Consider the following 20,018-nt stretch of genomic DNA (forward strand, 5'->3'; position numbering starts at 1 on the left):
TTGCAGAAATTAGTTGGGTCTTGGGGTCAGAAAGTCTCCAAAACTACAATCAGACGTCACCTACATCATAACAAGTTGTTTGGGAGGGTTTGAAGAAAAAAAAAAAAAAAGACTCTCTCCCAACAACTAACTAACAGTTTCCCCAGACACTTCTGGAACTTTAAATGCAACTGGGTTCTATGGTCAGATGAAAAAAAAAAGAAAAGCATTTTGGCAGCAAACACCAGAGATGGGTTTGGCTTACACAGAGATGATTTACCCAATGTCCACAGTTAAATGTGATGCTGCATATTGAATGTTGTGGGGCTGTTTTTCTGCCAGAGGTCCTGGATATCTTGTTCGGATACATTGCATCATGGACATAAAATACCAACAGATAAAAAAAATCTAAACCTGACTGCCTCTGCCAGAAAGCTTACAATGGGCCCTGGTTGGATCTTCCAGCAGGACAATGATCCAAAACACACATCAAAATCAAATCAAATATGGTTCACTGACCACAAACTCTCTGCCATGGCCATCCCAGTCTCCTGACCTGAACCCCATAGAAAATGTGTGGGGTGAACTGAAGAGGAGTCCACCAACATAGACCTCTGAATTTAAAGAATCTGTAGAGATTCTGCATGGATTCTCCAACCTCATTAGGCATTATAAGAGAAGACTCAGAACTTTCATCTTGGCAAAGGGAAGTTGCAAAATATATTGAATAAAAGGGTGCCAATAATTATGGCCAATGAGTTTGAGAAAAATATTTAAGGAGATATTTCCCATTTTAATTGTTTTACTTCAATTAAAGGATAGATTTTAGAAACAAAGCAGATTTTTTTCCCCCATAGCCTTTTTTTTTTTTCAAATCAAGTAAACAGAAGATTATTTCCATTTAAAAAAAAAAACATTTTATTTCAATGCAATGAAAACAATACCTTACATAATCAAGTTTAACTCTCATGCAAATTCAAGCTATGAATTACGACGCACAAATCTGTATCATAAATGTCATGAAACAACACTTCTTTAGAATCGGAGTTAAGTTTTGTAGTTGTAATGCAGTATAATTATCTGTGCGCTTCAAAGATATAAATAGACGTGGTGTTGTTTTTTTAAACCAAGAGTGGTGTAATTTATTTCTTTGCAGCTTGGAAACGCTCGGTGACATTCTCCCAGTTCACAACATTCCAGATGGCCTTAACGTAGTCCGGTCTGACATTCTTGTACTGGAGATAGTATGCATGCTCCCAGACATCTATCCCAAGTAGTGGGATGAGACCTCAAATTTAAAAGGGAAACAGAGAATTAAAAGTTAAAATACTTATTTTTAACCTACAAAAACAGTTGATATTTTCTCTCTTGTGGTCTACCAGAATATTCATTAACTTTAGGGAACACAAAAAACTGCTAATTAAGATATATGGATGGCTCTTATGTATAAGCAGGTGCATTTCCATGTGTACTGCATACACTAAGGCCTTGTTACAAGTATGAAATTAGTTATTTACAGCGTAACCCTAGGGGATTCTTACCTTCAGAACCATAATTTAATTCTCTACAACTCATTGAGGAATATTTACCTGTAGTGCCCTGCAAAGGATCTTGGTTAGAGCAAGCAGAAATCCTTAGCCTCCCACTGTCCTTCTCAAAGCCCAACCAGCCCCAGCCAGAGCCCTGCACAGCCACTGTGGCAGCAGACATCCTATCCTTCATCTTCTGAAATGAGCCAAAGTCACGCTTAATAGCCTCAAACAGATCCCCTGCAAAATGAAAGAACAAAAACTCAATTTAAATCTATGCATTTCATAAATGATACAAAAGTATAAAAATTAAAAAAATCATTCTTGTAGCTTCTCAAATGTATTAATGTGTACAATCTTCCATATCAAGCTGCCACATGGGGTAACCTGATTGAGCAAAATTAACAGAAAAACCCAGGTTGATTAGACGTTATGGGCTTGCAAGAGGGATGAGGACATTAGAAAGAGTTCTACATAAACATCATCCACCCTTACCTTGTGGCTCTCCTCCACCATTTGGTGAGAGATTAGTCCAGAATATAGTATGATTAATATGACCACCACCATTAAATTTCAATGCAGGCTGAAGGGACACTTGGGTTGTCACATCCCCTGTAACAAAGCAAGATAAAACTTACTTTAATGTATTTCACAATGTAGACAATCTAAAAATATATATTGACTGCTTGGAATCTAGTAAACGCAAATTTATTCATAACATACACTGGCGTATAATATACAGATTTTGCTCTTATGGAAAGAAATTGGTGCTTTTATTCACCAGTGGCATTCAACTGATCACAATGTATAGTCAGGACATTACTAACTCACCCCATGCTTCCTGTGGCACTTGCCATAGATGTAGCTGTCTTGTCAAGCACTTCTCACGCACCTTAGTCTAACTGATCCCACAAAAGCTTAATGGGGTTCCACAAGACACTTTTCCAAATATTTGTTGCCAACTCTAAACTTTTCATTTTGTTTTTCTGTTTCAAAAGTGGCTTTTTCTTTGCAATTCTTCCCATAAGGCCTGCACCCCTTAGTCTTCTCTTTAATGTTGTAAATGAAACTGATGTTGAGAGGGTAGAATTCAATGAAGCTGTCAGCTGAGGAGATATGAAGCATCTTTTTCTCAAACAAGAGACTCTGATGTACTTATCCTCTTGTTTAGTTGTAACAAGCCTTCCAAATCTCTTTCTGTCCTTGATAGAACCAGTTGTCCTTTGTCGTTGAAGACTGTAGTGTACACCTTTGTATGAAATCTTTAGTTTTTTAACAATTTCAAGCATTGTATAGCCTTCATTCCTCAAAACAATAATTGACTGGCGATAAATAAATACATTTTGCCATTTTTTTCCCCCTAATACTGACCTTAAGACACGCCAGTCTATTGCATACTGTAGCAACTCAAAAACAAACTCAAAGACAATGTTAATCTTCATATAATGAACTAAATAGCTTTCAACTGTGTTTGAAATAATAGCAAGTGATTTTCTAGTACCAAATTAGCATGATTACTTGATCAAAAATTACTTTTTTCAAATAGTTATGGTGCTATTTTTTTTACATCAGTAATGTCGACTGTACTTTGTGATCAGTTGAATGCCACTATGGTGAAAATATTCTCCCTTTTTTACTGGTATTTTGGCCTACATCAAATCATTAAACTTTTTTTTACTGTGGTCCACTTATAAAGTTAGTCAAGTTTTTTTTTATCCAAAAACAGGATTCTGACAACAGAAATCCAAGGACTTCTGTCATCTTTTTTTTTTTTGCAGCTTAAGTTTCAATAAATGTTCTTTTAGACTGGGCAGGAAGCTTCGGAGTTCTGAAAGAGTATGTACAGTTACTCTTTTTAATTTTAAAATATCAATGAAAATGTTATTCCTTAACAGTGTTGGGGTAACGCAATAAAAGTAACACATTATGTAATCAGATATTTTGAGTAACGAGTAAGGTAATGCAGTTACTGGTTAAATAAAAAAACTTGTTGCTTTTGTACACCTCTACTGTCCCTGTATAGTGAGAAATCAGGAGTAAAAGTGTGCAAACTTTGGAGAGGAGACGTATTGCATGATTGCCATTGTATTTCTTTAGAGTGTGAGGCCAGATAGAGATGAGTCACTTAAATTTAAATGAATGGGAGAAATTGGAACACCCAATTAAGAAGCTCTAGCACCCAACAGTCAATGGATGTAGAAAGGAAGTCCTGCCTTGCAGGTAAAAGAGCCAATAACCTGCCAATCATCTTGCTAACGCACATGCACATTTCGTGTTTTAACCCTCCTGTTATCTTTGGGGTCAATTTGACCCCATTCAATGTTTAATGTCTCTAAATACATGATTGACAGCTGTATAAAACATAAGAAATATACAAATTTTACATACATTTGTTTTGAATGATATTGAAGTCACTATAACATGTAATTTTATAATCTTAAAAAAATATAACTTCCCTCTGCTTAAGGGCCCTAACCTAACCACACCTGTAGTATTGCGAGAACCACTGATAGTTCACACGACATGGGGGAGGGGAAAACATAATAGCTTGTTTGCAGTAACGTGATTCTTATGATGTGCGAAATTCAGATGGAGGGCAGGAAGTGAAAAGCAGAATGGACGAGATGGAGGAAAGTCCGTACTGTACTAGTTTAGACGCTATTACGAGAGAAATGTATAAACAGAAAATCACAACATATGTTGGACGTGATCGTTATGATATGAAGGAGTGATTTTTCAACTGAATACTTGCCTGCCATCGAGGTAGTAGATATAAGCAACTACCTTGTCCTCCAGACATCCTTCTACTCCAGTAAACAAATGAAAGCATACAAAAGTAGAGGCATACAACTTTTTTGTTAGTGGTTGGGTCAACGACCTCGGTACCAAGGTGCTCCACAATAACTGTTGTTTGGTTTTTGCCCAGGTGAGTTGCATTTATTTTTTATCCTGTGGATTAACCAAGCAACAAACATTAAACGCTACGGTGCCTCTCGATATTAGCGTTATGGTTGTTTACTTAACGTTATTAGGTTAACCACTCTCAAAGGTCTGCCGAAATGCCACTAAAGACATGGATCACGAAACAAGACGGATAAGTCATTGCAGCTCATTGCAATTGCATGGCAGGGTAAGCTATTTAAGTTTGTATTTAGCTTTGCTATCATTACGTATTTTTGTTCAGTTACAGGGATACAAACACAAAGAAAAGAAAAAACAATTACTTTACAAAGTATGGAAACAGCTAACATTACATAAACATAGCCACATAAGTTGTATTAACTTACCTTTGATGAAGTGGTCACTGCACACACACGAGCACTATCCGACTCGGCTCCTCCAGACCGCAGACGCAAGTTTACAAGCCATTTTTTCCAGCGTTTTTCAGTCAATTTCTTGCATTTTCCCCCCTGTACTTTTGGTACACGATAAAGGCTCCTTGTGGTTTCTCAGTTTGATCGATTTGAACAAATCACAAACTCAAAATGCCCATGTAGAAAATCACTTCCTGCCCTCCATCTGCATTTCACGCCACAGCAACGCAGTGAAGTGACGTCATGTGCAAACAAGCTATTCCTACGAGAATTTTGATATTTCCCATGCTGTAGGGGAGGAGGAAACATAATCCTCACGATGACTTTGATACTTCACCCAACATAGGGGAGGAACAAACATATAAAATCTTGCACAGCAGCCTTCTAAACCATTTCTCTTGCTCAGCGGGCTCTCTCTTTATAAACTCTCTCAATTGAAAATGACCACTAAGCAAAGATTTTCTGTCAATGAGAGGTGGTCACAGTTCTTTGACCATGAAAGAGGAAAATGTGTCTTAGACAGAGGATAATGTTGAGGAGGACCCTGATTATGATGCATCTCTGATGAGACTGAGACTCTTGAAGTTGACCCTCCTGTTGTCTCACAACCACCAGCAGACACATTACCTTCCAAAAATGGAAAGTTATTATGGTCCCTCTCCCCACTTGAACAACAGGGTAGATTTCGCACTGCTACTGTCATCAAAATGGTTCCAGGCCCCACCAGATACGCTGTCAGCCATGCCCAAGACATAAAATCAGCATTCGAGCTCTTCGTAACACCATCAATCGAACAGGATATACTTGAGATGACAAACTTAAAGGGGAGGCGTGTGTATGGGGACAGTTGGAAAGACTTGGATGTGACCCACTTGCAAGCCTACATTGGGTTGCTCATTTTGGCAGGAGTGTACAGGTCAAAAGAAGCAACAGCAAGCCTTTGGAATGCTGACATTGGAAAGGGCAATATTTCCAAACCCCATGTCTCTAAAGATTCATACGCTTTGATGACAGAAAACAAGGCAGGGCTGATGAGAGCATGACAAACTCACAGCTATACAGGATGTATGGGGCAAGTGGATCCAGCGATTACCCTTTCTTTAAAATTCAGGCCCCCATGTCACTGTGGATGAATGTCTGGTTGCATTTCATGGGCGCTGTCCCTTCAGACAATACATACCAAGCAAACCGGCCAAATACAGTATTAAAATATGGGAAGCATGTGATGCACAGTCAAGGTATGCCTGATATATGCACGTGTAGAATGGTAAATCCCCTGGGGAAGCACCTGAAAACAATAGGGGCATGAGGGTGGCACTAGACATGGCTGAAGGACTGAATGGTCATAACATTACATGTGATAATTTTCACATCATACGCCCACATACGGTGAGGAACTGCAGAAAACAGGGGACAGTGAGAAAAAAAACAAGCCGGAGCTTCCCTCTGAGCTTCTTGCGATGAAGAACAGGAAGGTAACATCTTCAATGTTTGCCTTCACTGGCAAAGCCACTGTCATGTCCTATTGCCCCAAGAAAGGGAAAAATGTCCTGCTGATGATCACCATACACAAAGATGCTGTCCTGAGCACCAGAGAAGACAGAAAACCATGAATGGACTTGGACTACAACAAGACAAAGGGAGGGGTTGGTAATCTGGACAATGTCACAGCCAGCTACAGCTGCCGATGCATGACTGGCTGTTGGCCCATTTTCTTCAACATCATTGATGCGAGCGCCTACAATGCCTTTGTATTATGGAGCGAAATAAACAAGGATTGGAACCGTGGAAAACTGAGTTGAAGGAGGATTTTCCTGTAGCAGCTGGGTTATGTGCTGGTAAAACCTCATATCAAGAGAAGACATTGCCTTCCAAGAGCATCAACAGCTGCTGCAACTGTTGAGAAGAACATCCAAATGAAGACACACACACCCCAGTGGTTCAAACTGCAGACAGAAAACATGGCAGGTGCCAGGTCTGTCCCAACAGAAATGACTCCAAGATCAACAACACCTGTGTGCAATGCAAGAAATACATCTGCAAGAAACACGCACACACCCTCTGCACATCATGTGCACAGTAGTGCAGACAAAAGGCTGGACTGTACCTTCTGGTGGGCTGTAGGAAAAATAATATACCGTTCATATTCTGTCAAACTCATTTTGGTGACTATGTAACTTTGTTTATTTTACTCTCACACATACAGATTTGCATACATAGCACTTAACATAGCATAGAACAATCCCTGACACAATGCTCAATTTAAATTTTTATAGGTGTATTTTGTAAATAATGAACAGTTGTGTGTTCCTTACTGATGTTCTGATGATGTTCTGTTTTTCAAATAAAATCCTGCTTGAAATTTTGTTTGTTTTTCCTGGGTCAGTTTGACCCCGAATATAATACATGCCATATCTATGATAACAGAAATTGTTCTTTCCAAATGTTATAAATAACACAAATATGTACGTAGAAATAATATAAAGCAGTCAAAACACCAAAAAGATCCCTTTCCAATTTTAGGTCATTCAGTGAGATTTTATGATGATTTGCATATTTTTTTTGCATATATTTTGACCCCAAGGATAAAAGATGTTAGTAAATTTGAGGATAACAGGAGGGTTTATGTAATAGAAGGTCAACAAAATTCGGTTGAGTGAAATGCGGTTAATTCACGTATTAATACACACTGCATGAAAACATATCAGTAAACACGTTTAGGCAGAGGGATTATAAGACTAGTCTTCCACTGGACATGACATGATACACAGGGTGAAATACTCGCTCAATTCACTGACTAATGCGGCCGAACTGCTCCATGTTAGAGCTCCCCGTAACTGTAAGAATGGGATGAGAAAAGTGGACTCTGGATCAGTGGCTCCGAGCAACATTCTACATCGATTGTATATGCAGAGAAAATGACTTGGTTTCTAAAAATATTCTACAATTTTGTCTTATAATAAACAAGTAGTTCGAGTCATGAAACAAACCGTTTTGATGACATTTTGGTAGCATTTAAAAAGCCTTTGAAGTTGTGGCGTCCGTACGCACCATGGATCAACTCGAAACAAGATTCACTGAGATGACTTAAGTGAAAAATATTTATTTATTCATCAGATTTGTTCCTTGAACATGTTAGACTGGTAATCCCCACTAAAATGTATCCTGATTTTTGAAAAACATCATAAATTGACTCTGGCATTGTTGATTGGCAGAATCATATGAAAGATATGATGCAGGTTCAAGAGTTGGACTTTGTTGCTTTAGGTAAGACAGTGGACATTCTTCATTATTCAAATTGGCTGCTATGTTGAAAAACAAATCATGCATATTCATGTTACTGATCCTTTATTATAAATATGACGTGAATACCTACTTTCTAAATATCTGTTTGTTTACTATGTTGTTTTGACATGAGTGTTGTACAATATGAGTGTTGCATGACCTGTAATGTCTCTTGTACAGAATGCATGGCATAGTAGAAGAGAAATTGGCCGTGAGAAAAAAATAACATGAGAAAAAAGTAACGCTTTATTTTCCATAAAATAAATTACTTTTTAATTAAGTACATTTTTTAAGGAGTAATGCAATATTATAACGAGTTACTTTTAAAAGTAACATTACCCAACACAGTTCCTTAATATATGTTCCATTTAAGAGCGAATGTGTTTATATATTACTTCAAATTAAGTGTTTAAGAGGTTGAGATGTACGAGAAAATGTTATACATTTTTTTACTTATTCTTATTTAGTAATGGAATAAATGTCTGGATGTAAACACAGAAAAAAATGTTTTGACTACATATTTTCTAATGAATTGTGTAAGAAAGATGCACATGTTTAAACATTAAATGCATACCTCAGGTCTTTAGTGACCCAGGGCCTCATTCCATTCTATTTTTAGGATTATTTCACACCGATTTAAGTTTAGTATCACATCATATCGATTTATATATCTATTACATTATATCTATTACTACCATATCATGTCCAATGTTCTGCATCCCTTTCAGGTTTTACACTTCTTTTAAAAGCCAAGTCATTTATATTCACCCTTGGCCAGAGCCTCTTGATATTTCTCCTCAGTGACATTGAGGTTGTTGATGTATGTTGCATGGTGCTTGCTGTGGTGCAGCTGCATAATCTCAGCACAAATGTGTGGCTCAAGTGCACCATAGTCATAGGGGAGGTCAGGGAGTGTGTGCTTCTGTCTGGAGGCCATGGCACCCAAGATGGGGTTCAAGGTGGCAGCACACCTAGAATGGACAGTAAATAAAATAAAACAGAGTAACTATGGGGACAGATAAAGACAATCTTTAATATATAGCTTTAATTAATAGACCAAAGATTTCCCAGTGTTTTTGTGGGGTGGGGATGTAGACCACTCTACTCATTCACTACTGAATTAAGTGAGACAAAAGTATTGCGACATCTTGGCAGGGTAGCTAATCTATTGCAAGTAATGCTGAATTACAGTGGCGACGAGGTCACACTAGATTGTTTTTTTACATGGCAGCAGTCGGGTGACAAGAGTACAGTAGACCTTGCCTGACTTTAGATATTGGCAGCATAAAACTGAGAGTGTGTGATAGTGTAGTGTGGTTTCTTGATATATTTTACACTGAAGCGGAGTTGATTCTGAGTGCATGCAAACAAATCATTATTTTAGAATTGCAATAGGTCCTACATTTCAAAATGAAGGACAAAGCAGGTTTGTATGGTAAGCTAAAATAAAATAAACCACACGCACACCCCTACACAAAGATGTGGTCACTTCACATTTAAATCATATTGATTGGAAATTGTTGTTTGACAACATTTCGAGAGCTAATGCGATTGCATGTAAACAGTTCCAAATCAACACATCAGTTAAACTTCCTAAATCTGTGATAAAACTTGCATTGGTTATGTCAGATACCCAAACTACACAGTGCAAAGCAGTTAGCTTGGCCGCTCTAACACAGATAAGAGTGCGCAGTTTATCTATATCGCCATACATTATCAAATAAACATCCCTTTCTGAACATTAATTTAACTGCGCACAATGCCAAAGCTGTTTTAGACTTCAGCTAAAACTTTACCTGCGGACATATCCGACTCTGCACAGCATGTTCTTGTCCGTCACACGTCAACACACATGCACTGGATCTAAACACGATCTATTCCAACCTGCCCTTGAAAATGTAACTTCAACTTGGACCGGAGTGTACCACTATTGCCCAAATAGGGGTATTACGCTGTGATGTCTAAAATGTCATTGGTTATTGAATGAAAATAAACGATGGATTAATACATTATTTATTTAACGAATATTTTTAAATATATAAATATTTATTTACTTTAGATATCTCAAGTGAACAAGATTTTTGGAAGTTAAGAAACGGTACAAATACCGTGCACCCCCCTCTGCGAACTGGTCTTATTCAGCCAGTCATTCTAGGCCTAGACAGTGAAGTCATTGAAAAAAATAGTTTCGTTTCAGAACTTATAATGCAGTGTTTATGGTGATTGTACGTGTTGTTATATCCAACATCACAGCACAATTAATTGAACAATTTGGATTGCTACGGAAGTAATAGCAAGAGCAAACCAGATGGGTTGGTTAAGAGTTACTAAAACAGGTTTTCATATGACGAAAATCGAAAGAAGGTGCCCAAACTACCATGCACATCTTTAAAATGTGAATTCAACTATTTATGTACTCGTCAATGTGTAATCTTAAATAAGGGTTCCTGTTGGTTGCTCCCGCTCCTCCCCCTCAGCCCCCGCGCGAACACAGTGCTGTTCGGCGGTGCATCACAAGCGCTGGTCATGGCGGACGCACTCCTCTTAGTCTAAATAATAAACGCAGCATTTACCCCCCTCTCCCGAGAGAATTATATTTCAACATAAACACTAAATAATTATTCTCGTTTTTGAAGAAATTTGCCATATTCTGGTCGAGGTGAATCGGGTCTGGTAAGTGTTTGAAGGCTCTTTCATATAAAGTGCTGCTTCTCGGAGAGGGAGAGTCTCTTCCTTCTCCGCCATTTTGTGACGAACGGCTTCATTAAGGTGCCGGCTAAATTTTTATTCCACCGAGTCCTTTGGTTATTATTAATTGGTTTTATTTTAAGAGGAATCGGCATTAGGCGTAGGCTTCGTATTTTGCCGACACCGCGAGTTTCCGTTTATATGAGATTCCGCACGTTTGATTGCAACGCTGAGCGTTTAGCATGTCAACTCGTATTCTGTGAACGGCAAGTATTACACGCATTCGTGTAGTAATATTTGCATAGTGTTTAGATACATTTTTAAGTTCTACCGACATGATACTCCGCTAGTGCATTGATACCACGGTTAAATGTGTTCGTTAACACATTGTTGTAAGAACTTGATGTACGGAGTTAATGAATGCAGTAAGCCAGTGTATTTCCCAGTTAATGGGTTAGTTTCATTTTTTTCAGGCGAGCAACTCATTTTCACAAATTGCGTTGCACTTTTTTTTAACGTAAATATATAAATTTTAAATGCATAATTACGAAGATCTTTAAATTTATAGATTCTGAGTTCCACTGACATGAAATTGAGGAATTTATGAAAAAAATACCTAATCTTTCGCTTCGTGGCCTATTTTTGCAATAGCCCATATGTAGGCGTGTGAGATCTATGAATCTGTCTGTCGTTACTGCATGTGAATTTTTTATTTATTTGATGCTTGATTTCTCAGTATCTCTCTCTCTCTCTCTCAGAGATCAGAATGACCAATGAAGAACCTCTCCCGAAGAAGGTGAGTTCATTGTCGCAGTCTAATCTGATTATAAGGGAATCTCTCCCCCAACATTTGGTAGACTTTTAAGTCTTTATATCTATTTTTTGTCTTCGCAGGTTCGCCTGAGTGAATCTGACATGAAGACCCTGACTCGAGAGGAGCTGTGTACCAGGTAGCCAATGCAAGGATTTTGATGTGCAATAATCTACAAGATTGTATCAGTTGAATCTTTGACTGGCTGGATGCTAATGTTTTTGTTCTGGGTTTAGGTGGAAGCAGCATGAAGCTTATGTCCAGATGCTTGAGGTGAAATATACTGATTTAAACTGTAAGTTTTCACATCCCTAATGTTCTGAATAATTCATTAGCTTGAATGGTGTAAATTTGTTAGGAATGTGTAGTTAAAGGAATACTTCAACCCCCCAAAAAAGTCTTCATTTGCTAACGAGGAGCTAGAGGCGACAACGTGTAAAGGCATTCGGTAGTGGACGTCTTGAGGTTTAGCCTACTGTGGGTGAAAGCCAACTAGATGATGATCTTCAGATTTTAAGGACAAAAACAAATGTGAATTCTTACCCACTGACTTCTTTCGGAAAAATCCCCAAAGCCTCATTTGCTTCATTTTTGTTGTCTTTCCTGCTAACTGCTGTTAACTCGCCACTAAGTAACGTTAGTTGATGTCAATGACTGTGCTAGCTCCTCCCCTACCTGCTGCATATTCAACAGAGAGGAAGAAACGGAGTCGCCCATAGGCTACCGACAGCAAAGGAACTTATTCTATAGGCTAGATTATGCCTATGTCTATTTTTGCAGGCTGTATGCAGTATGTGCAAAGCCAAAGCACAATGAAATAAGGCAACTTATGATTTCGGGGGTTTACATGGCTTCGTTATTTTCCGGTTTCATATTTGTCAGTCAACTTTTCAAAATACATTCGGGGCTACACTCAAAACATTCGAGGCTGAAGCCCCGGCAAAATCGGCTGCCTCTGCTTCCTAGCACTCTGAACATGTCAAGTCAAGTCAAGTGGTTTTTATTGTCGTTTCAACCATATACAGTTAGTACAGTACACAGCAAAACGAGACAACGTTCCTCCAGGACCATGGCGCTACATAAAAACAACAAAGGACCAACAAAGGACCACATGAGACTACACAACGAAATAAAATACCTATATAAACTACCTATATATACCTGTATAAAGTGCACGTGCAAACATGTGCAAAAAGTACAGGACAGTACAACAAATTACTGACAATGAACAGGACAATAGACAGTGCAGCGCCGACCAGTACTCAGTAGTGCAAAAAGATGACAGTTTCTAAAAATGTAAACATAACATACTATGAGATAGTGTTCTATGCACATAGAAGTTATTGAGGTAGCAGACAGTTATAAAGTGACAGTAATTAAAGTGCAACTCAGGACACGTGTGTGTCAAACCAGTCTCTTTGAGTATTGAGGAGTCTGATGGCTTGGGGGAAGAAGCTGTTACACAGTCTGGCCGTGAGGGCCCGAATGCTTCGGTACCTCTTGCCAGACGGGAGGAGGGTAAAGAGTTTGTGTGAGGGGTGTGTGGGGTCGTCCACAATGCTGGTTGCTTTGCGGATACAGTGTTTTTTGTAAATGTCTTTGATGGAGGGAAGAGAGACCCCAATGATCTTCTCAGCTGTCCTCACTATCCTCTGCAGGGCTTTGTGTCAGGCACTAGGAAGTGTAATAGAGATCGTACCTAGAAACCGCAATGGCTAGATGAACCATGTAAAAGGGGTTACATTTTGGTCAGTTCTTACCCAAAATCCATAAGATTGCTTAAAAAGGTATTGATTAAAGCACTGGAATAATACGGATTACTTTTAAGTTTTGCTCACCATTAACTTGCATTGTATGGACCTACTGTTAAAATATTCTTCAAAAAATCTTTGTGTTCTGCAGAAGAAAGTCATACATATTTGGGATGGTATGAGGTGAACTATTCCTTTAATGTGAATGCAAAGAAAGTCTAATGTTTAGAAAACTGGATGTCAATAAGTAATGCATCAATGTTGTAATGTTTGCAGCTAATGATGTGACGGGCCTTAAGGAGTCAGAGGAGAAGTTGAAGCAACAGCAGCAAGAGTCTGCACGCAGAGAGAACATTCTAGTGATGAGGCTTGCTACTAAGGAGCAGGAAATGCAAGAGTGTACGGTAAGTGTGTAACTACCTCTTTTTAGTACTGCATTATGGTCAGTTCTCATTGAAAGAAATGGACAATGTACAGTGGCTTGAATAATGTGGAGTATGTCTTAAGACGTATAGTATAACATGCTTATAGTGTTCTTGTGGATGTAGTATTTAAATGCATTTGTGCACTTGAACAGATCTATTTAGTTTCATATCTTATAGCCAATGTTGTATTTTCAAATGTGTTTTCAAATGTTGGCCTTTGCGAATCTTATTATCAAAAGGTTTGAAAGTTGGACTCTGGTAGAATAGAAATAAGGAGATGAGAACAATGTAGTTTCCATTAATCCTTGACTTTCGCTTTAGCGTTTTAACAAGGGAACAAAGCACAATTTTATGCTGTTTCTAAGCCAACAAAACTAGCAAAATGCATTTAGGCAGAGACAGCTGGATAGTGGATGAACACAGTGTTGCACCTTTAAATGCAGCTCTTACAGTCAGGCCAACCTTAGTTTTGCCACTTTTACAATTGTTGCAGGTACAGCTGATTTTACGGAGAGCTCCACCACATTTGAGCTGAAAGTTATTTGTGCCATCTGGTGTAAACCTGGGCTTTCAAAATGTTTGGTTTATTTTTGCTCAAGTTTTTTAGCATTTAGGCACAGTGCTCGGTTTGCTTTTACGCTACCATTTAAAGATGTCACATGATGTATGTTTACAAAAGTAATATACATTGTAATAGTACTATATAAAATTACTCTAACCTCAAAGCTGTTGAAGAGTCATAACATTTTGTAGACTGGATATTATTTTTCATGTTGACATTTTTTGCATGCCAAGGTTCTAATTCTCTCTCTTACCCTGCAGACCCAAATCCAGTACCTGAAGCAAGTCCAGCAACCGAGTGCTGCTCAGCTGAGATCGTCCATGGTGGATCCCGCCATCAACTTATTTTTCCTCAAAATGAAGGGTGAACTGGAACAGACTAATGACAAACTGGAGCAAGCCCAAAATGAACTGAGTGCCTGGAAATTTACACCTGATAGGTAAACTAAAATAACTCCCCACTCCAAACAAAAAGTCAAGACTTTCCTGATTCACCCCCCACCTTGTCCTCTGCAGGAGTGCAGATAATGGTGGGGGAAGACTGAAATGTTTTGCTCACAACGAGACTCAGACTTTAAAGCCAAAACTCAGAACAAAAGACATTTTTTTCTTTTGTATTGTCCTGTTATTACACATACCGTAATGTAAAATCAGAACAAGACAACAGTTTTGGTCAGGTGATACTTTTGGTTCAGCTCTCTCTCCCCCCACACCCCTCATGGTACAGAAGCCTGAAGGAATCGGGACTGTTCCTGAAGAGGTGGTCACGGCGGAAACTCCCCCCAACATCCCATGTTAGAAAGTTTCCTGTAACAAAAAAGGCGACCTATGAAAGACTTGAGCAAATCGTTGGCTCTGGAGCTGATTGAACTGTAGTTTAAAGATCACTGATTGAACATTTAAAACATGACATGGCCCTACTAAATGTCTTGCAGAGGAAAATGCCCCCAATTAAACCTCATCATAGAAATCTTGAGACTCTGGTTAAGAATCCAGAATGTAATGCAGGGAGGTGGGAATGTAGTGTGATGCAATGAAATGGGGTGGAGTTAAACAATCCTAAGACTTTGGGGCGGAAGCCTTTGCTATCATGTAAGACTTTGAGGGATCTGCAAAGACTTTGGTATATGTTCACCTCACAGGTGAGACATACGGTACAGTGTCTTCCCTTTTTCTTTTTTTGTGTTCGTAATATTATACTTTCATGTTTTTGTTCTGGAATTGCACCTTGCATTTACAGCAGTGTGGTGAAAGTGAATCGACTTTTGTCATGTTAGTAAACTACTTTACATTGGCTGTTGCGCTGCTGCAGATGCAAACATGACTGTTCTATTCAATGTGAATGCCAATGTGCTATGTATGTCTGAGGAAACTATTCAAGCTGTTCAAATGTTTTTGTATGATGATTTGTACTTTAACTCAGGGAACTTTCTAATCCACTTTTTATTTTCCGGTCACCCGGTGAGAATTAAAATTATATTCTGTTATTTGTTCCTGAGACACGTTAAATTCCTTTGCAGGTATTTGCTCAATAGAGTTTTTATAGTAATGGGAAATTTTAGGCCTAACTGTTACATATATTTAAAATCTCTTGTGTATTCCAAAGCAATTTTTGAGCTTGGCAAATCAATGAAAACCGTTAATGCCACACTACTTGGTTTGGCCATTTTGTTTTTTTAAAGCTTGTCTTTTAAAAACCCTCTGCTCAAAAGTGACTAACTAATACATCAGAGATTGCATCATGGGTCAGAATCCAGGAAATGAAAGCTGGAGACTTTATTTTAGGAAAGATTCCAAATTTGATCCTTATATTTTATATTCTAACACTATTGAGTATTTCCCAGACTGCTCTTTAACCAGAGTTAAGTGTTGGTCTTGTATGCAAATAAGATGTTTCTGCAATACTAGCTCAGAATTTATTCCATGTTTTAAAGATAAAGGATAATAGTGCTGCTAGCTTTATTGTATTTGGTACCAAAGCAACGGTGACCATAAGGTTGAACTGAGTTTTTAAGATTTAAATGAAGTGCTTTGGCACACTTGTCTCAAATGAAGTATAAATAATTAAAGCCCCTTTCCCAGTTTTGGAGTTATTTTATCTCTTACTTATAATACAGGAAATTGCATTACGGACTGTAGGGACATTTCAAGCACAAAACATTTTATTAACCACTGTCATTTGTATAAAATAAGTCACTATAACATTAAGCCACGATTGATGCTGTTATTACTTGCTTGATTGCAGATGGTTTTAGAATAGGCAAAGAATTTTTTAAAATGTAGGTACAGGAATTTGATTACCATAATTTTCATTGTAGATTTTTTTTTAAATAACTTTGGTTGTGCAACCTTGGTCAATGACCTGTTTAGAATGCTTCCATGCTAGATGTTGTCAGATGCATTTTTTGGTTTAACTTGATGTGGTCTGATAACTTCATGATCTCTTTCCAGAAATGTTGGAATTGTTACTTAATTTTTTGGTTGTCATTGGTCAACAAAATTTACAATGAGACCAATATGGCCATTGGACAGTTTGTTGACGTTAATTCTGGTTGTATAATATTACCACCAGTTTGTAAATGCAGTGGCTACTTGTGTTGACCCTGTGGCCATGTTCACGATGTGATGTTAGACTTGTTTCCCTTGCAGCCAGACTGGTAAGAAGCTGATGGCGAAATGTCGCATGCTGATCCAGGAGAATCAGGAATTGGGGAGGCAGCTGTCACAGGGGCGCATCGCCCAGCTGGAGGCCGAGCTTGCCTTGCAGAAGAAGTACAGCGAAGAGCTAAAGAGCAGCCAAGATGGTGAGTGAATGCTCTACTGCATCAGCCACTTCATTCGCTATGCAGTATACACACTATGTGATGTGTTGTTCATGACAAGAACCTTCAAAAACATTACGATGTACAAACATTGGCTGAAACAAAGTTTTAAACCAACACCAACCACACACTGTCTTTGTCTCCTCTTTACCTGTGCATTCTGTGTGGTCCAGAGCTGAATGACTTCATCATTCAATTGGATGAGGAGGTGGAGGGCATGCAGAGCACTATCCTGGTTCTTCAGCAGCAGTTGAGGGAGACCAGGCAGCAGTTGTCTCAGGCCCAAGGCATTTCTAGTGGAGCTGGCCCAAGCAGAACTTCACCTTCAGCCAGCTCTGAACCTCCCATTCAAAGAGAAGCTGCAAACACCTCCAGCTCCACTGTGGGGAAAGACTGCGGAAGGGTTTCCAATGGTCCCTCCAATGGTAATTTGTCTCAGAGGGGTGTTTCTGTGTCCAGTCTATATAGGGAAGCAAGCAGTGCAGATGAAGATTTCCCACCATCACCCTCTGTCTCCAGCCCCACCCATGGTGGCATGTCAAAACTCTCCAACCACTCAGAAGATGCAGGAAGCCAGAGGGGTGGAGAAGGGTATGTGACACAGCTAAGTGCAGGCTACGAGAGTGTGGACTCACCTACAGGCAGTGAGACATCAGTGACCCAGCACTCTAATGATACAGACTCCAATGCTGACTCCCATGAGGCCGCTGCTGTCTCCAAAGTCAGCAGGACTGCGGGTACGCGGCACAGCACTCAAAATGGTCTGGACTCAACTGCAGCAACAGTTGTGACCAATGCCTCCACAGGGTCTGTTTTGTAACATTCTTAAATTTCAGTGTTGATTTTTTTTTTAAGTAACTCATGAAAAATAAAAGTCATATTTCAGGCCAGTTAGTTTGTTTGAGGAAGTTAAATGCTTTTTTTTTTTTACCCCACCTTCTATCATAATTCATTTCAGTGGATTTCCAACATGCTCCAACAGCTGATTACGTTTATAATGCAAGCAACTTTGAAATAAGTTTGTGTATATATTTTTTTTATGAATGATTTTAAAACCATTTTTCCTCTTCAGAGTCTGTTGATGTTATATGAACACCACTGGTACTGTACTGTTCAGATGCTCACTTGCTAGAACCAGAAATTATTTAGCTATGTGTGATATAACGCTCAATTAAGTATGGAAATGTAAAGTTCAGAGAGTCCATAGTTTCCTGATGTTGAACTTTTTTTTTGTTCCACTACATGGCAAGAGAGAAAACATTTTTGTTTGACTTGTGTGTAGTTTTTGAACTGTATCTTGTTAAATTTTCATTTAAATCCTTTTCATGTACTGACCAAATATCAATAAAGAATTTTAATGTCACATAAACCTTTTAGATTTTTTGCTATGAAAAATGAAATTGCAATAAAAAAATACAAATATTTCAGCATGTGCATATTTCTTTGATTAGGCTACATCAATTGTAATGCCTGAAAATGTAGCAGTACAATTGCACATACCTAGTATTCAAACAAGCAATGTTGGGCAAGCTACTCAAAGAGAAAAGGCTTAGCTTGCTAAAATGTAGCAAGCTATGCTACAAAATACTCGAGAGAAAAATTAGTTAAACTCTGCTAAAAGCTACACTTAAGAGATAGTAACTTACACTACAAGCTATACACCAAAAGTGGCTTTCTACATTTAAGCTAATGGAACATACTGTCATATGCAAAGCATAGAAAATACTTATTCATATGATGTTTATCAAAGCCTTGGTACAACATCTTAGTTTAGTGCAATACATACCGGAATGTACACGTAAATATATTCATTATTGTTTAAAAATGTATTCATATTTAGACATGCCATTTGTATTTTAACATTTTATTTGTCATATGTGTACTACTACCTATACAAACACGTGTTCAATATGAATAATCTGTATTTGTACACTTTATTTTTCATATTTAGACTACTACCTCTACAAACTCATACCCATCAAAACTATTTCATTTGCACATTTCTGTGTAAAACTCTGCGTACTTATAGTATAATATTCATCTATATATTCAATATAGAAATACAGCAGCTAGACAGAATTACAGGATATATCATCAGAGGCCAGGTGAGAGAGAGCGAGAGCACATCTATATCTGGGCAATAACAATGTGATTTCCAATTGTATCAGATGGTAATATCATGGTACTTTGATATACAATTATCATATTTATGTAGCGTTCTGTATTCCGTATTTGCATGGTGCTTCAAAGTACTTTTTTTTTATGTGTTTTTGTGTAGGCTAATACGTGTTTTGGTACTCTTTTGGTCGGAAAATGTATTTACCTTCAGAAGTCGTAAACAAGCTACAAGTTGAACTTTATAAATACCTTCTTCATCAACGGCGCAAAAAAGGACGCATTTTCAGGTTTAGTTTCCATTGATTGTAGATCCACTGCCACCAGCGTTATCTTTATTTTTTGTGTTATAAAATACTCAGTGAGCTGAAGGCAAGTAAGAGCGCATACAAATATTCAGTAGCGCAAGCTTTGAGTCATTCAGATTGAATCGCGAACCGATTCAGACTGCTTTCCTATCCCTTGCAACCAATACATTTTAAAGAACCGATTCAGATAAGAGATTAATTTGTGATCGGACATCTTTAGTTTTGATTAAAAACTGGCGATAGTAAACACCGTGTACAAGGCTTTTGTAAACGATATGCCACTATCTAGTCAAAAATATAGTTTCGCTACTGAAAAGCTACTTGATTTATAAACTAGAGAAGCTACAGTCTCGCTACTCAGAAATGTAGTTAAGCTAATAGCTTCGCTATTGTACTTGCAATGTAAACTAAGGTTCAAACCATGTTTTAT

At 38.2% G+C, this 20,018-nt stretch overlaps 2 protein-coding genes across 3 annotated transcripts; one reads left to right on the forward strand and one right to left on the reverse strand.

The window, feature by feature from the left end:
- Nucleotides 1-1,095: 1,095 nt before the first annotated feature.
- sod2 (superoxide dismutase 2, mitochondrial) lies at nucleotides 1,096-10,026 on the reverse strand. The gene is made up of 5 exons (XM_052096446.1): nucleotides 9,904-10,026; nucleotides 8,876-9,078; nucleotides 2,004-2,120; nucleotides 1,569-1,748; nucleotides 1,096-1,267 (listed from the first exon to the last, which is right to left on the reverse strand). The coding sequence occupies exons 1-5, from the start codon at nucleotides 9,930-9,932 to the stop codon at nucleotides 1,122-1,124; spliced, it is 675 nt and encodes a 224-aa protein (XP_051952406.1). The 5' UTR covers nucleotides 9,933-10,026; the 3' UTR covers nucleotides 1,096-1,121.
- Nucleotides 10,027-10,598: 572 nt separating this feature from the next.
- LOC127621949 (pre-mRNA-splicing regulator WTAP-like) lies at nucleotides 10,599-18,101 on the forward strand. 2 transcript variants are annotated; one of them, XM_052095776.1, is made up of 8 exons: nucleotides 10,599-10,780; nucleotides 11,554-11,591; nucleotides 11,690-11,745; nucleotides 11,843-11,901; nucleotides 13,634-13,761; nucleotides 14,605-14,783; nucleotides 16,993-17,147; nucleotides 17,339-18,101. In XM_052095776.1, exons 2-8 carry the CDS (start codon nucleotides 11,562-11,564, stop codon nucleotides 17,983-17,985), a joined length of 1,254 nt encoding a protein of 417 aa, XP_051951736.1. In that variant the 5' UTR covers nucleotides 10,599-10,780; nucleotides 11,554-11,561; the 3' UTR covers nucleotides 17,986-18,101. The 2 variants fall into 2 exon arrangements, 1 of the variants encoding a protein (XP_051951736.1); XR_007967925.1 differs by lacking the exon at nucleotides 17,339-18,101 and having other exon boundaries at nucleotides 14,605-15,485; nucleotides 16,993-17,139.
- Nucleotides 18,102-20,018: the final 1,917 nt, after the last annotated feature.

This window comes from Xyrauchen texanus, chromosome 28 (assembly GCF_025860055.1).
Source record: "Xyrauchen texanus isolate HMW12.3.18 chromosome 28, RBS_HiC_50CHRs, whole genome shotgun sequence".
NCBI classification, from domain to species: Eukaryota; Metazoa; Chordata; class Actinopteri; order Cypriniformes; family Catostomidae; genus Xyrauchen; species Xyrauchen texanus.

What these genes read in the sequence shown, in the direction of transcription:
- sod2 (XM_052096446.1), bottom strand. Translation starts at nt 9,932, where the DNA reads ATGCTGTGCAGAGTCGGATATGTCCGCAG. An exon ending in TCAAGAGGCTCTGGCCAAGG is followed by an intron (nt 2,121 to 8,875) that starts GTGAATATAAAT and finishes GCTTTGTTACAG; the next exon opens with GGGATGTGACAACCCAAGTG. An exon ending in TGGTGGAGGAGAGCCACAAG is followed by an intron (nt 1,749 to 2,003) that starts GTAAGGGTGGAT and finishes TTCATTTTGCAG; the next exon opens with GGGATCTGTTTGAGGCTATT.
- LOC127621949 (XM_052095776.1), top strand. Translation starts at nt 11,562, where the DNA reads ATGACCAATGAAGAACCTCTCCCGAAGAAG. An exon ending in CGAGAGGAGCTGTGTACCAG is followed by an intron (nt 11,746 to 11,842) that starts GTAGCCAATGCA and finishes TTCTGGGTTTAG; the next exon opens with GTGGAAGCAGCATGAAGCTT. An exon ending in TGGAAATTTACACCTGATAG is followed by an intron (nt 14,784 to 16,992) that starts GTAAACTAAAAT and finishes TTTCCCTTGCAG; the next exon opens with CCAGACTGGTAAGAAGCTGA.